Below are 15,347 nucleotides of genomic sequence, written 5' to 3' on the forward strand. Positions count from 1 at the left end.
CTAATACACAAAGACAAAATGAAAAGAAGAAGAAATATGACCCAAATTAAACAATAAGAGAAATCCCCAGAAAAAATAATTAAGGGAAATGGAAGCCACCACAATACCAGATGTAGATTTTAAAACAATGGTTATAAGGATGTTCAAAGACCTTACAGGAAGAATGGGTGATCTTAGAGAGAACTTAAAAAAAGAGATAATAAACATTAAAAAGGACATAGAAACCATAAGAAGAACCAATCAGAAATGAACAATAGAATGTCTAAAGTGAAGACTATATTAGAAGGAATCAACAGCAGGTTAGATGAAGAATAGCACCAAATCAGCAATTTTGAGGACAAGATAACACTATGCATTCAAGCACAGAATCAAAAAGATAAGAGAATTCTAAAAAATGAAGAAAGTCTAAGAAACTTCTGGGACATCAAGCATAACAACATCCATTTCACAAGGTTACCAGAAGAAGAAAGTGAGCAAGGGATAGAGAATCTGTTTGAAAAAAATAATGACTAAAAACTTCCCTAAGCTGGTGAAGGAAAAAGTCACACAAGTTCAGGAAGCACCAGAGACTGCCAATCAAGAACCCAAAATGGCCCACACCAACACGCATCATAATTAAAATGCCAAAGATTAAAAACAAACAGAGCATCTTAAAAGCAGCAAGAGAATAACAATTAGCAACCTACAAAGGAGCTCCCCTAAGACTGTTGGATGATTTTGCTACAGAAAAATTTCACGCCAGAAGAGGCTGGTATAAAATAAGTCAGGGTGATGAGAAGCAAGGACCTACAACCGATACCATTCAATCCAATAAGGCTATCGTTTATAATTTAAGGCAAAATCAAGAGCTCCCTAGACAGAAAAACAAAAACCAAAATGAACAGAAACAAACTAAAGGAGTTCATTACCACCAAACCAGCATTTCAAGAAACGTTAAAGGGCCTGCTTTAAAAAAAAAGAAAGAAAAAAAATAGAGAGAGAGGAATATAGGTATACAAAATAAAATGGCAATAAACATTGATAAGTATCTATCAATAATAACCTTATATGTAAATGTATTATATAGTCCTGTCAAAAGACATAAGGTAGCTGGATGGATAAGTAAACAAGACCCACACATAGGCTGCCTGCGAGAAACCCACCTCAGAACATAAGATACCCACATACTGAAAGTGAAGGATGGAAAAAATATTCCATGCAAATGGAAACAAACATAAAAAAATAGCTGGGGTAGCAATATTTATATGTGACAAAACAGACTATGAAACAAAAGCCACGACAAGTGACAAAGAAAGTCACTACAAAATACTAAAGGGTCCAACTGAACAAGAGGATATAACCCTTATAAACATTTACACAACAAATACAGAAGCACCTACACATATAAAGAAAATCTTGGTGGACATTAAGGGAAAGATCCACAGCAATACAGTCATAGTAGAGGATTTTAACACCCCACTGTCATTAATGGATAGATCTTCCAGACAAAAATTAACAAGGAAACAGTTACTTTAAACAACACACTGGACTGGGTAGATTTAATTGATATTTACAGAACATTTCATCCCAAAGCAGCAGAATACACATTCTTCCAAGTGTTCACACAAAATTTGCAGACAGACCACATGCTAGGACACAAAATAAGTCTTAACAAGTTCAAGAAGATTTAAATCATGTCAAACATCTTTTCAGACCACAATGGTATGAAACTAGAAATCAACTACAATAAAAAAATTGAAACACATGGAAGCTACATAGCATGTTATTAACCAATGAATGGATTAACAATGAGATCAAGGAAGAAATGAAAAATTACCTAGAAACAAATTAAAATAAACACATAATGCAAAATCTATGGGACCCAGTAAGAATAGCCCTGAGAAAGAAGTACATAGCATTAAAGGTCTACCTAAATAAGCAAGGAAATTTGCACATAAACAATCTAACCCTTCACCTAAAAGAACTAGAAAAACAACAACAAATAAAGCCCAAAGTAGAAGGAAGGATATAACAAAGATCAGAGCAGAAATAAATGACATAGAGAAGAAAAAATACAAAAGATCCATGAAACCAAGAGCTTGTTCTTTGACAAGATAAACAAGATTGATGAACCTTTAACCAGACTCATCAAGAATAAATGAGAGGTCTTTCCAACATGGAGGTGTAGGTGGAAACACTGTGCCTCCTCGCACAACAAAAATTAAGGGCAACAAAGATTTAGAAACAAAAACACAACCAGAAGAACAGACAGAAAATTGAACTGTATGAAAGTCCGACAACCATTCAACTGGACCAATAAGAGGGGCGGAGTTGGTGGCGGGTGGAGAGGGGTTTGCAGCAGAAAAAGGCAGTGGCTTTCAGATCCAGGAGCACAGGCGGCATGGAACAGACTGTGGTCACTCATTTGTGCGCAGATAAACTAGGCAAAAACGGGCAGCAAGATAGACCACGCAACCCAGGGATCCAGTGCCGGGAAATAAAGCCTAAAAGCACCAGTTGAAAAGGTGCCAGGAGAGACTCCCAGCCTCACAGAAGAATTTGTTGGAGAGACCCACAGGGTCCTAGAATATATACAAGCCACCCACCCGGGAATCAGCACCAGAAGGGCCCAATTTGTTTGTGGGAAGTGGCAGAGGGGACTGAAATCTGAGAGACAGCGGAACAAGCATCATTGTTCCCTCTGGGACCCTACCCCCACATACAGCATCACAACCCAGCAACTGGGTTGCCCCGCCCTGGTGAACACCTAAGGCTTTGCCACTCATACATAACAGGCGCAACCTGACCAAAAAATTATGGCTCAAACAGAAGAACAAATCAAAAAAGCCCTAGAGCCAATACTTCTAAGCGACAAAGATATACCCAACCTAACAGATGCACAGTTCAAAACACTGGTGACCAGGATGCTCACAGAATTAGTTGATTTTGGTTGCAAGTTAGATGAAAAAATGAAGGCTAAAATAATTGAAATGAAGGGAAATGTACAGGGAAACAATAGTGATGAAAAGAAAACTGGGACTAAATCAATGGAGTGGACCAGAAGGAAGAAAGAAACAATAGAAAAGAATGAAGAAACAAGAATTCAGAAAAATGAGGAGAGGCTTAGGAACCTCCAGGACACCTTTAAACATTCCAACATCTGAATTATAGGGATACCAGAAGGGGAAAAGGAAGAGCAACAAATGGGAAACTTCTTTGAACAAATAATAAAGGAGAACTTCCCTAGTCTGGCAAAGGAAATAGAAACTTCCAGGAAGTCCAGGAAGCTCAGAGAGTCCCAAAGAAGTTGAACCCAAGAAGGAACACACCAAGGCACATCATAATTATATTAGCCAAGACTAAAATGAAGGAGAGAATCCTAGAAGCAGCAAGAGATAAGGGGACAGTCACCTACAAAGGAGTTCCCATCAGACTGTCAGCTGATTTCTCAAAAGAGACCTTACAGGCAAGAAGGAGGTGGAAAGAAGTATTCCAAGTCATGAAATCCAAAGACCTACAACCAAGACTGCTCTACCCAGCAAAGCTTTCATTTAGAATGGAAGGACAGATAAAGTGCTTCTCAGATAAGATCAAATTCAAGGAGTTCATCATCATCAAGCCCTTATTATGTGAAATGTTAAAGGGACTTATGTAAGAAAAAGAAGATAAAAAATATGAACAGTGAAAGGACAGCAAACTCACAGTTATTAACAACCACACCTAAAACAAAAGCAAACTAAGAGAACAGCTAGATCAGGAGTGGAACCATAGAAATGAAGATCACATGGAGGGTTAGCAACAGGGGAGTGGGAGGAGGAGAAGGGTGGAGAAGGTACAGAGAATAAGTAGCACAGACGGTGGGAAAAAATAGACAGGGGGAGGGTAAGAGTAGTGTGGGAAATGCAGAAGCTAAAGAACTTATGACACATGGACATGAACTAAAGGCAGGGGAATGTGGGCAGGACGGGGTGTGCAGGGTGGAGAGGAATAAAGGGGGGAAGGGGATGACTGTAATGGCATAACCAATAAAATATATTATTTAAAAAAAATAAATGAGAGGACCCATCATATATAATCAGAAATGAAAGAGGTGAAGTAGCAACTGACATCATAGAGATAAAAAGAATTATAAGAAAATACTATGAACAAATATATGCTAATGAGCTGGACAACCTGGAAAAAATGAATAATTTCCTGGAAACATACTGTCTTCCAAAACTGAATCAGAAAGAATCAGAAAACATGAATAGACCAATTGCAACTAATAAATTTGAAGAAATAACTGGAAAACTGCCAGTAAACAAAAGTCCTGAACCAGATGACATCATAGGTGAAATTTAACAAACATTCAAAGAAGAAATGACACTATCCATCTCAAACTATTCCAAAAATTCAAGAAGAGGGAACACTTCCAAGCTCTTTTTATGAGGACAGCATTATGGTAATTCCAGAACCAGATAAAGATGTTACAAAGAAAGAAAATCATAGGCCAAATCCCTGATGAACATAGATGCTAAAATTCTCAACAAAATACTAGCAAATTGGGCTCAGCAATACAGTAAAAGTATCACACACCACGATCAAGAGGGATTTATTCCAGAGATGCAAGGTTGGTACAATATTACAAACCAATAAGTGTGATATATCACATAAACAGAATGAAGGGTAAAAATCACATGATCATATACAAAGATGCAGAAAAAGCATTTGATAAAATCCAGCACCCATTTATGATAAAAACCCTCAGCATAGTGGGAATACAGGGATGATACCTCATCATAATAGAGACCATATATACAAATCCACAGCCAATGTCATGCTCAATGGGCAAAAACTAATTGGGTTTCCCCAATGATCAGAAACAAGACAAGGATGTCTGCTTTCACCACTCGTATTCAACAGAGTGCTGGAGGTCCTAGCTACAGCAATCAGATAAGAAGAAATGAAAGGCATCCAAACTGAAAAATAGGAATTAAAATTGTCATTATTCACAGATGACACAATATTGTACATGGAAAACTTTAACGACTTCACCAAAAACTACTGGATATAATAAATGAATTTTTAGCAAAGTAGCAGGACACAAAATTAATATTCAGAAACTGGTGGCATTTTTATACACCACCAGTTTCATTATTACACAGTTCAGCAATAATGAACTATCAGAAAGAGAAATTAAGAAAGCAATGTCATTAATTATTACAACAACAAAAAAATAAAGTACCTAGGAATAAATTTAACCAAGGAGGTAAAGACCTGTACTTGGAAAATTATAGCACATTGAAGAAAAAAATAAAAAAGATGCAAATAAATGGAAACATGTACCATGTTCATAAGTGGGCAAATTAACATCATTAAAATGTCCATAGTACCCAAAGCAATCTGCAGATTCAATGCAATTCCTATTAAAATACCAATGGCATATTTCACAGATCTAGAAGAAATATCCTCCAAATTTACATGGGACCAAAAAAGACCTTGAATAGACTCAGCAATCTTGAGAAAGAAGAGCAAACATGGAGGAACCATGCCACCTGAAAATAAACTATATAACAAGACCATAGAAATCAAAACAGCACAGTTCTGCTATAAAAGCAGATATACAGCCCTGGCTGGTGTGGCTCAGGGTCTGTGAACCAAACGATCACCAGTTCAATTCTCAGTTGTGGGCCAGGTCCCCAGTAGAGGGTGTGTGAGAGGCAACCACACATTGATGTTTCTCTCCCTCTCTTTTCCCACCCTCCTCCTGTCTAAAAATAAATAAATAAAATCTTAAAAAAAAACACAGATAGAGATCAGTAGAACACAACAGAGAGCTCAGAAATAAACTCATACACAAACCCACACATTTATGGTCAATTATTATTTGACAGAGAAGGCAAGAACACATAATGGAGTAAAGGCAGTCTCTTCAATAAATGATTTGGGAAAATTGGATAGAAAATTGCAAAAAGAAAAGAAAAGAAACTACAGGAGAGAAGATGGTGGTGAAGTAGGTGGGAGCTGAATCCACTTGCTTGTGCTCCGAACTGGGGCACTTAGCTGATCTTCCGAAAGACAAAGTGAACAGCCAATAGAATCTTAGCTGATATGAAGTTTGGAAGTCAAAGTGTACAGAGGACGCTTCAAAATGGGTGGTTTTATAGATGGATAGGGAAAGTCCCCTGGTGCAGAGCCAAAAACTGTGGCTGCAGCATGGACATAGAAGAGATCCAGGTCAGTGATAGCAGCTTAGTGGCTCCCTCCCCTCCCAGGGTGGGTAAATCCCAGACCCCCTTGAGGAGAGACTTGAATGCCTGAAGTCTCTTGGGTGAAGGGGGAAGGCAGCAAGTACACAAACTGCTGGCGATGGACCCACACTGGGGTAGCAGCTGCAGGCCATGGCAGTGTCAGAGAGTGGGGGTGACCTGGGTGGCACCTGGAGCTGGGAGAAAAGGTGGTCCACAACTGGCCATGATTGAGATAAGACTCTGGACTTGCTAGAGAGTGGAAAGCTGGGCAGTGGCTCAGAGCAGCAGCACCCACAGAGACTGTTTTCAAAACCTGAAATTATGTATGCTGGGCAGATACCTTGTGTGCAGCTGCCCAGCCAACAAGGAAGGAGGATTGTGGGTGTGATCTGGTCCCACTCAGTGCACCTTAGGATTGATCAAAGGGATGCAAAGCGAGATGGTTTATCAGTGCCAGCCCAGCACAACTGCGCAGAGAAGACAGTGTAAGCTACACAGTGCTCTGAGGGTGTGGGCTGGAAACTGGGCAACTGTGATTACTGTAGCCCAGACTGAGCCCCCTTCTGTGCAAACAGTTCGAAAGGGAAAACTGAGCCCAATCTCCCATTGACTGCAGGAGCCAAGAAGACTTACAAAGGTCAAAAAGTTCAAAAAGTTCAAAAAGTTTTTGAACCTGCAAGTTCAAAAAGCCAGAGAGTCCCAATTAAGATGAAAGCAAAAGACTCCCAGTACAAGACATATCATACTTAAAATGTCCTATTTTAAAGACAAAGAGAGAACCCTAAAGCAGCAAGGGAGAAAGAGATAATATTACACCAGGAAGCTCAATAAAGCAAGCAGCAAATTTTTCAACAGAAACACTACAAGGCAGGAGGGAATAGCAAAAATATTCCAAGTAATGAAATGCAAAGGCCTGCAACCAAGACTACTCTACTCAGCAAGGCTGTCATTTAAAATGGAAGGTGAAATAAGGAGTTTCCCAGACAAAAGAAGGTTAAAAGAATACACCTCCACCAAACCAATATTACAAGGCATACTAAAGGGACTGCTTTAAGAAGATGGAGGAATAGAGTGAGAGAGAAGAACACAGGTACAACAGGAAAAACTGCAATTAATAATACCTATCAGTAGTAATCTTAATTGTAAATGGAATAAACACTCTAATCAAAAGACATGAGAAGCTGAATGGATAAGAAAACATACCCGCACATATGCTGCCTACAAGAGATGCACCTCAACAAAAGACTTACAAAGACTGAAAGTGAAGGGTTGGAAAAAAAATATTCCAAGGAAATAGACGAAAAAAAAACAGGGTAGCAATACTCACATCAGACAAACTAGACTTCAAAACAAAGGCCACAAAAAGAGACAAAGAAGGCCATTTCATAATTCTAAAGGAAAGAATCCTCCAGGAAGTTATAAACATTGTAAACATATATGCATCCAACACAGGAAAACCCAAACATGTAAGGAAAATCTTGGAGGACATCAAAAAAGATGTAGACAATAATACACTTATAGTAGAGTATTTTAACACCCCACTGTCAACAATAGACAGATCTTCCGAACAAAGAATCAACAAGAACATTGTGGCACTGACTGACACGCTAGATGAAATGGGCCTCACTGATATGCATAGAACTTTTCATGCTAAAGAAGCAAAACACACATTCTTTTCAAATGCACATGGAACATTTTAAAAGACAGACCATATGATAGGACACAAAACAAGACTCAACAAATTCAAGAAAACTGGAGTCATATCAAGTATTTTCTCTGACCACACGGGACTGAAACTAGAAACCAACCTCAAGGAAAAAAAAAAAAAACAAAGACACTCAAATTCATGGAGATGGAATAGCATGCTATTAAACAATAAATGGGTCAAGAATGAGATCAAGGAAGAAATCAGAAAGTTTCTGGAAACAAATGAAAATTAACTCACAACAACCCCAAACCTGTGGGACACACAGAAGGCAGTCCTGAGAGAGAAGTTCATCGCGATACAAGCCTACCTCAAAAAGACAGAAAAATTTCAAATAAACAACCTAACCCTACAGCTCCAAACACTAGAGGAACAACAACAAACAAATACCACAGGAAGTAGAAAGAAGGAAATAACCAAGATCAGAGTAGAATTCAATGACATAGGACTAAAAGAACAACTCAAAGAATAAAAAAATCCATAAGCTGGTTCTTTGAAAAGATAAACAAAATTAACAAGTCTTTAACTAGATTCATCAAGAAAAAAGAGAGATGGCACAAACAAATAAAATCAGAAACAACAGAGAAGAAATTACAACTGATACCACAGAAATACAAAAGATCATTATAAATTACTATGAATAACTATATGTCAACAAATTTGAAAACCTGGGCACAATGGACAAATTTCTAGAAACATATAACCTCTAAAACTGAGTAAAGAAGAAATACAAAGCCTGAATAGACCAATATCAATTAGTGAAATTGAAGCAGAATCAACAAACTACTGGCACACAAAGCCCTGAGCCAGAAATATTCACAGGAGAATGTTACCAAAAGTGTAGAGAAGAACTAACCCCAATTCTTCTCAAACTACTCCAAAAAAATCCAAGAAGAGAGATATTCCCAAACTCTTCTTATGAGGCCAATATTATCCTAATTCCAACACCAGATAAAGACACAACAAAGAAAAGAAAACTACAGGCCAATATCGCTGATGAACACAGACGCTAAAATTCTCAACAAAATATTGGCAAACTGAATCCAGTAATATGTTAAAAAGATCATACACCATGACCAAGTGGGATTCATCCCAGGGATGCAAGATTGGTATAATATATGCAATTCAATAAATGTAATACACTGTATAAACAATATGAAAAACAATACTGACATCATCATATCAATAGATGCTGAAAAGCCTTTGATAAAAAAAAAGCATCCATTTATGATAAAAACACTCAGCAAAGTAGGAATACAGGGAGCATATCTCAATGTAATAAACACCAAATATGAGAAACCTACAGCCAACATCACATTCAATGGGCAAAAACTAAAAGCTTTCCCACTAAGATCAGGCACAAGACAAGGGTGTCCACTTTCACCACTTCCATTCAACAGAGTATAGGAAGTGCTAGCCACAGCAATCAGACAAGGAAAGGAAATAAAAGGCATCCAAATTGGAAAGGAGAAGTAAAGCTGTCATTGTTTGCAGATGATATGATAGTATACACATAAAATCTGACAGACTGCACCAAAAACTACTCAACCTAACAAGTAAATTGGCAAAGTATTGGGATAAAAGTCAACATTCAGAAATCGAAGATATTTTTGTACACCAACAATAAAATGTCAGTAACAGTAATTAGGAGAGAAATTCCATTTACTAAGGCAACAAGAAAAAAATTATTGGTAAAGAATTTGGTAAATTCTTAGTAAATTCCATTTATTAAGGCATAAACTTAACTAAGGAAGTAAAACACCTGTACTCAGAAAACTACAGAACACTGAAGAAGGAAATTAAGGAAGATACAAATAAATGGAAGCACATATACTATTCATGGATTAGAATAATTAACATCATTAAAATGTCCATACCACCCAAAGCAATTCATAGATTTAATGTAGTCCCTGTCAATATACCAATGATATATTTCACAGATGTAGAACAAATATTTAAAAAATTTATATGGAACCATAAATGACCCTGAATAGCCTCAGCAATTTTGAGAAGGAAGAACAAAGCAAGAGGGATCAAATGATATCAAACTGTATTACAAAGGAAATATAGTTTCCTTTCTAATACAAAGCCACCGTAAGCAAAAGTTTGGTACTGACATAAAAACAGACACAGAGAACAATGGAACAGAACAGAGGGCCCAGAAATAGACTTATGTCAGTATGGTGAGTTAATATTTGACAAAGGGGGCAGGAACATAAAATGGGGTAAAAATAGAGTCTTCAATAAATGGTGTTGGGAGATCTGGGCAAGTACATGCAAAAAAAAAAAAAAAGAAACTTGACCACCAACTTACACCACACACCAAAATACACTCAAGATGGATAAAAGGCTTACATGTAAATTGCAACACCAAAAAAGTCCTGGAGGAAAACATAGGCAGGAAAAGTTCTTATATCCCATGCAGCAATATTTTCACCAATACATCCTTTAGGGCAAAGGATATAAAGAGAAGAATAAACAAATGGTACTGTATCAAAATTAAAAGCTTCTGCACAGCTCAAAGAAAATAGCAACAACATGGAAAGGGAACTAACCAGATGGAAAAACATATTTGCCAATGATACCTCAGAAAAAGGTTTGATCTCCAAAATATATAAAGAACTTACACAACTCCACACCAGGAAGACAAACAATCCAATTTAAAAATGGGCAAAGGACCTTAACAGACAATTCTCTAAGGAGGAAACACAGAGGACCCATAGACACATGAAAAAAATGTTCAACATCACTAGCCATCAGAGAGATGCAAATTAAAATCACAATGAGGTAGTACCATTTCACACTGATCAGAAATGGCCATCGTGCCGTAAACAAAGCAACAAACAACAAATGTTGGAGAGGTCGTGGGGAAAAGGGGACCCTATTTCATTGTTTGAGGGATTTCAGACTGGTGCAGCAACTGTGAAAAACAGTGTGGTATTTTCTCAAAAAAAGGAAGATGGAACTGCCTTTTGATCAGCGATCCTACTGCTGGGACTATACCCTAAGAATCCTGAAATACCAATTCAAAAGAACCTATGCACTCCAATGTTCATAGCAGCGTTATTTACAATACTCAAGTGCTGGAAACAGCCTAAGTGCCCATCAGTAAGTGTGCAGATAAAAAAATTGTAGTACATTTCCACACTATGCAGCAGAAAGAAAGAAGGAACTCCTACTCTTCGTGACAGCATGGATGGAACTGGAGAGCATTATGCTAAGTGAAATAAGCCAGGCAGTGAATGACAAATACCATATGATCTCTCTCTCCTATATGTGGAACCTTATCAACAAAACAAACAAATGAGCAGAATAGAACCAGGGACATGGAAATAAAGAACAAACTGACAGTGATCAGAGGGTACCTAGGAGGTATTTAATGTGGGGAAAGAAGGGGGAAAGGCAAGCAAAGGAACATGAATAGAAGACTCAGGGGCACAGACAATGGGGAGAATTGACTGTGGGAGCGGCTTGTGGCAGGGTAGAGGTGAGCAATAGGGAAGAAGGTGGGACAACTAAACTGAACAACAATAGATTTAAAAAAAAGAAACTACACCATCAATTTACGGCAAGCACAAAAAGAAATTCAAAGTGGATAAAAGACTTAATATAAGCCACAAAATTATAAAAATCCTACAAGAAAACATAGTAAGACATCTCTTGGAGCAATATTTTTGCCAATATACTTCCATTGGGGAAGGGAAACCAAAGAAAATAAATAGATGGACTCCATCCAACTAAAAAACTTTTGCACAACAAAAAAAACCATCAACAAAAAGAAAAGGAACCCACTGAATGGAAGAACGTATTTCTAATGATACATCTGATAAAGGATTAATTTCCAAAATATATAAAGAACTTAGATAACTCAAGACCAAGAAGACAAACAACCCAGTTATAAACGGGCAAAGAACCTGAATAGACATTTCTCTTAAGAGGAAATGAGATATCATTTCACACCTGCCAGAATGGCTATCATCAAAAAACAACAAACAGGTGCTGGCAAGGATGTGGATGAAAAGGAATGCACTGTTGCACTGTTGATGGGAATGCAGACTGATGTAGCCACAAACAGTGCAGAGTTTCCTGAAAAATTTAAAAATGGAACTGCCTTTTGACCCAGCAATCACACTTCTAAGAATATAGTCTAAGAATCCAGAAACACTAATTAAAAAAATCTATTTACCTCTATGTTCACTGCAGCATTATTTACAATAGCCAAGATCTGGAAATAGCCCCATTGCCCCATTAGCCCCAGACTAGATCAGTAGATGAGTGGATAAAATGCTGTGGTACACTTACACAATGGAATGCTATGCAGCTGTAAAAAGGAAGGAAATCTTATTTGCAACAGCCTGGGGGGACCTGGAGGTTATTATGCCAAGTGAAATAAACCAGTCAGAGAAAGACAAATACCATATGATCTCACTTATATGTGACATCTAATGAATGTAATAAACTGGTGAACAAAATAGAAACAGAAGCATGGATACATGGAACAGACTGACAGCTGTCAGAGAGGAGGGGTGTTGGGGTGTTTGTTGAGCACAAACAGCCTAAGTGCTCACTGTGTTTGGGGTGAGGAGTGTTTGTTGAGGGGTGAGGGGTGTTTGTGGAGCACAAACAGCCTAAGTGCTCACTTACTGATGGACACTTGGGCTGTTTCCAGCACTTGATTATTGTAAATAACATGGCTATGATGAAAGGAGGTGAAGGGATTCACCAAAAAACATATGTAACACACAGACACAGACAGCAGTGTGATGACAGAGGTTAAGGGGCTAGGTTGAGGTGGCAAAAGAAGAAGAAAATGGGGAAGAAAAGAGACTTTGCTTGGGAGAATGGGCTCAGGATACAGTCTGTAGATGATGTTTTATTGAGTTGTACAATTGAAACCTGTATGGTTTTGTGAATCAGTCACCCCAATAATTCAATTAAAAATATAAAAATAAAGAATGAAGAATAATTTGGGGGGAAAAGTTTAAAAAAGAAAAAGTAAGGTAGGCTAAATATGAATTTACTTACTCAATGGAATATTGTCCGCACTTAGTCCACCAAACAGGAAAAGCTTATCATCAGCTATTGGTGTTAAAGTATGCCATGATCGATGTTTAGGGTTTTCTCCACTAATTAAAATCCTGTGGGAAAGGACAAATATAAAAATCCAAGTCGTGTTAGTTAAAATAAAAGGTTTTCAATCACTAGTTTAAAATTTTATGTAGGTGGGATTACTAAAATACCACCTATATAAGATTTATAAAACATTCTTAAATTCACCCTGGCTGGTGTGGCTCAATGGATTGAGCATTGGTCTGCAAACCAAGGGGTTGCTGGCTCCATTCCCAGTTAAGGGCACATGCCCAGGTTGTAGGCCAGGTCGCCACTAGGGGGCATGCAAGAGGCAACCACACATTGATATTTCCCTCTTTCTCCCACCCTTCCCATGTCTAAAAATAAATAAATAGTTTAAAAAATAATAGAACATTCTAAAATTCTTAGTTGAGTTTAAACAATCTTTCCACTTACTGTCTATTTTATCTGGTCACAGAACACAGTTTAAAAATTAATTCTTAGATAATTCACAATGCATACTCAGAATCATTCTTGTTGGTAATCAGTAAAACTTCAACTTTTTCAACATAATTATTTTCATGTGTATAACTCTTAGCTGTTGTTTCATGTTTAATTTTGTGTTTTCAGCAGATTTCCTCAATAATATGGAATTTTGCTGTTGTTTCTACTTTGGTCAATTTATTGTAGAATTTCCCAAAATATTATCTTCATCTGAAAATTCTAACTACTCTAGCTTCAAAATAAAAGCATATAAGTCATTTCATATCCAGGGAAAAAAACTCTAAAAATTTCAAACAAATGCTGTTTTTATTCCTTAAAAGACAGAAACACAGTAAAAACATAAGCACGAAAGTGCTTTAACTAACTTGGAAGGTGAGAAGGCACTATTCCCCAGCATTCTGGAATGCTGCAGAATGACACAGGCCATTTGTAGAAAATATAATTTTTTTCCAAACTGGAAATATTTTTATTGACTATAAAAATATTTTGGTTAGAAAACATTCAACAGCCACAAAAATATATATATATGTATTTTTTTTTTTTGCAATTTGATTTCCTTATTTTTAGAGGGGAAGGGAGGGAGAAAGAAAGGGAAAGAAACATTACTGTGTGGTTGCCTCTTGCATGTCCTGCACCTGGGAACCTGGCCTGCAACTAGGCATGTGCCCTGACTGGGAATCAAACCAACAACCCTTTGGTTCACAGGCAGTTGCGCAATCAATCCACTGAGCCACACCAGCCAGGGCCACAATTTTTTTAAAAATTTTTAATTATATTTCATTGATTATGCCATTACAGTTGTCCCCTTCCCCCCTTCATTCCCCTCCACCCTGCACACCCCCCTCCCCCATCATTCCCCCTTTAGTTTATGTCCATGCGTCACAAGTTCTTTAGATTCTGTATTTCCCATAGTATTCTTGCCCTCCCCCTGTCTATTTTCTACCCACCACCTATGCTACTTATTCTCTGTACCTTCTCCACCCTTCTCCTCCTCCCACTCCCCTGTTGCTAACCCTCCATGTGATCTTCATTTCTATGGTTCTGCTCCTGATCCAGCTGTCTGCTTAGTTTGCTTTTGTTTTAGGTGTGGTTGTTAATAACTGTGAGTTTGCTGTCCTTTCACTGTTCATATTTTTTATCTTCTTTTTCTTATATAAGTCCCTTTAACATTTCATATAATAAGGGCTTGGTGATGATGAACTCCTTGAATTTGATCTTATCTGAGAAGCACTTTATCTATCCTTCCATTCTAAATGAAAGCTTTGCTGGATAGATTAATCTTGGATGTATGTCTTTGGTTTTATGACTTGGAATACTTCTTTCCAGCCCCTTCTTGCCTATAAGGTCTCTTTTGAGAAATCAGCTGACAGTCTGATGGGTACTCCTTTGTAGGTGACTGTCCCCTTATCTCTTGCTGCTTCTAGGATTCTCTCCTTCATTTTAATCTTGGCTAATGTAATTATGATGTGCCTTGGTGTGTTCCTTCTTGGGCCTAACTTCTTTGGGACTCTCTGAGATTCCTGGATTTCCTGGAAGTCTATTTTCTTTGCCAGACTGGGGAAGTTCTCCTTTATTATTTGTTCAAATAAGTTTTCTACTTGTGGCTGTTTCTTTTCCCCTTCTGGTATCCCTATAATTCAGATGTTGGAATGTTTAAAGGTGTCCTGGAGGTTCCTAAGCCTCTCCTGATTTTTTGAATTCTTGTTTCTTCATTCTTTTCTGTTTGGTCATTTTTTTCTTCTTTCTGGTCCACTCTCTTGATTTGAGTCCCAGTTTCCTTTCCATCACTATTGATTTCCTGTGCACTTCCCTTCATTTCAATCAGTTTAGCCTTCATTTGTTCCTCTAATTTGTGACTA

The 15,347-nt window shown here is 37.6% G+C and overlaps 1 protein-coding gene across 2 annotated transcripts in view; it reads right to left on the reverse strand.

The window, feature by feature from the left end:
* Window positions 1–15,347, reverse strand: part of KLHDC1 (kelch domain containing 1) — a 92,386-nt gene that overhangs the window by 28,688 nt on the left and 48,351 nt on the right. For both annotated transcript variants that reach the window (XM_037047184.1, XM_037047185.1), the window contains exon 9: window positions 12,940–13,052. In XM_037047184.1, the coding sequence (XP_036903079.1) occupies window positions 12,940–13,052 (113 nt within the window). The remainder of the gene's footprint in view (window positions 1–12,939; window positions 13,053–15,347) is intronic.

Source organism: Sturnira hondurensis, unplaced genomic scaffold (genome assembly GCF_014824575.4).
Source record: "Sturnira hondurensis isolate 20B ecotype Veracruz unplaced genomic scaffold, ASM1482457v3 Scaffold0005329, whole genome shotgun sequence".
Taxonomy (NCBI): Eukaryota; Metazoa; Chordata; class Mammalia; order Chiroptera; family Phyllostomidae; genus Sturnira; species Sturnira hondurensis.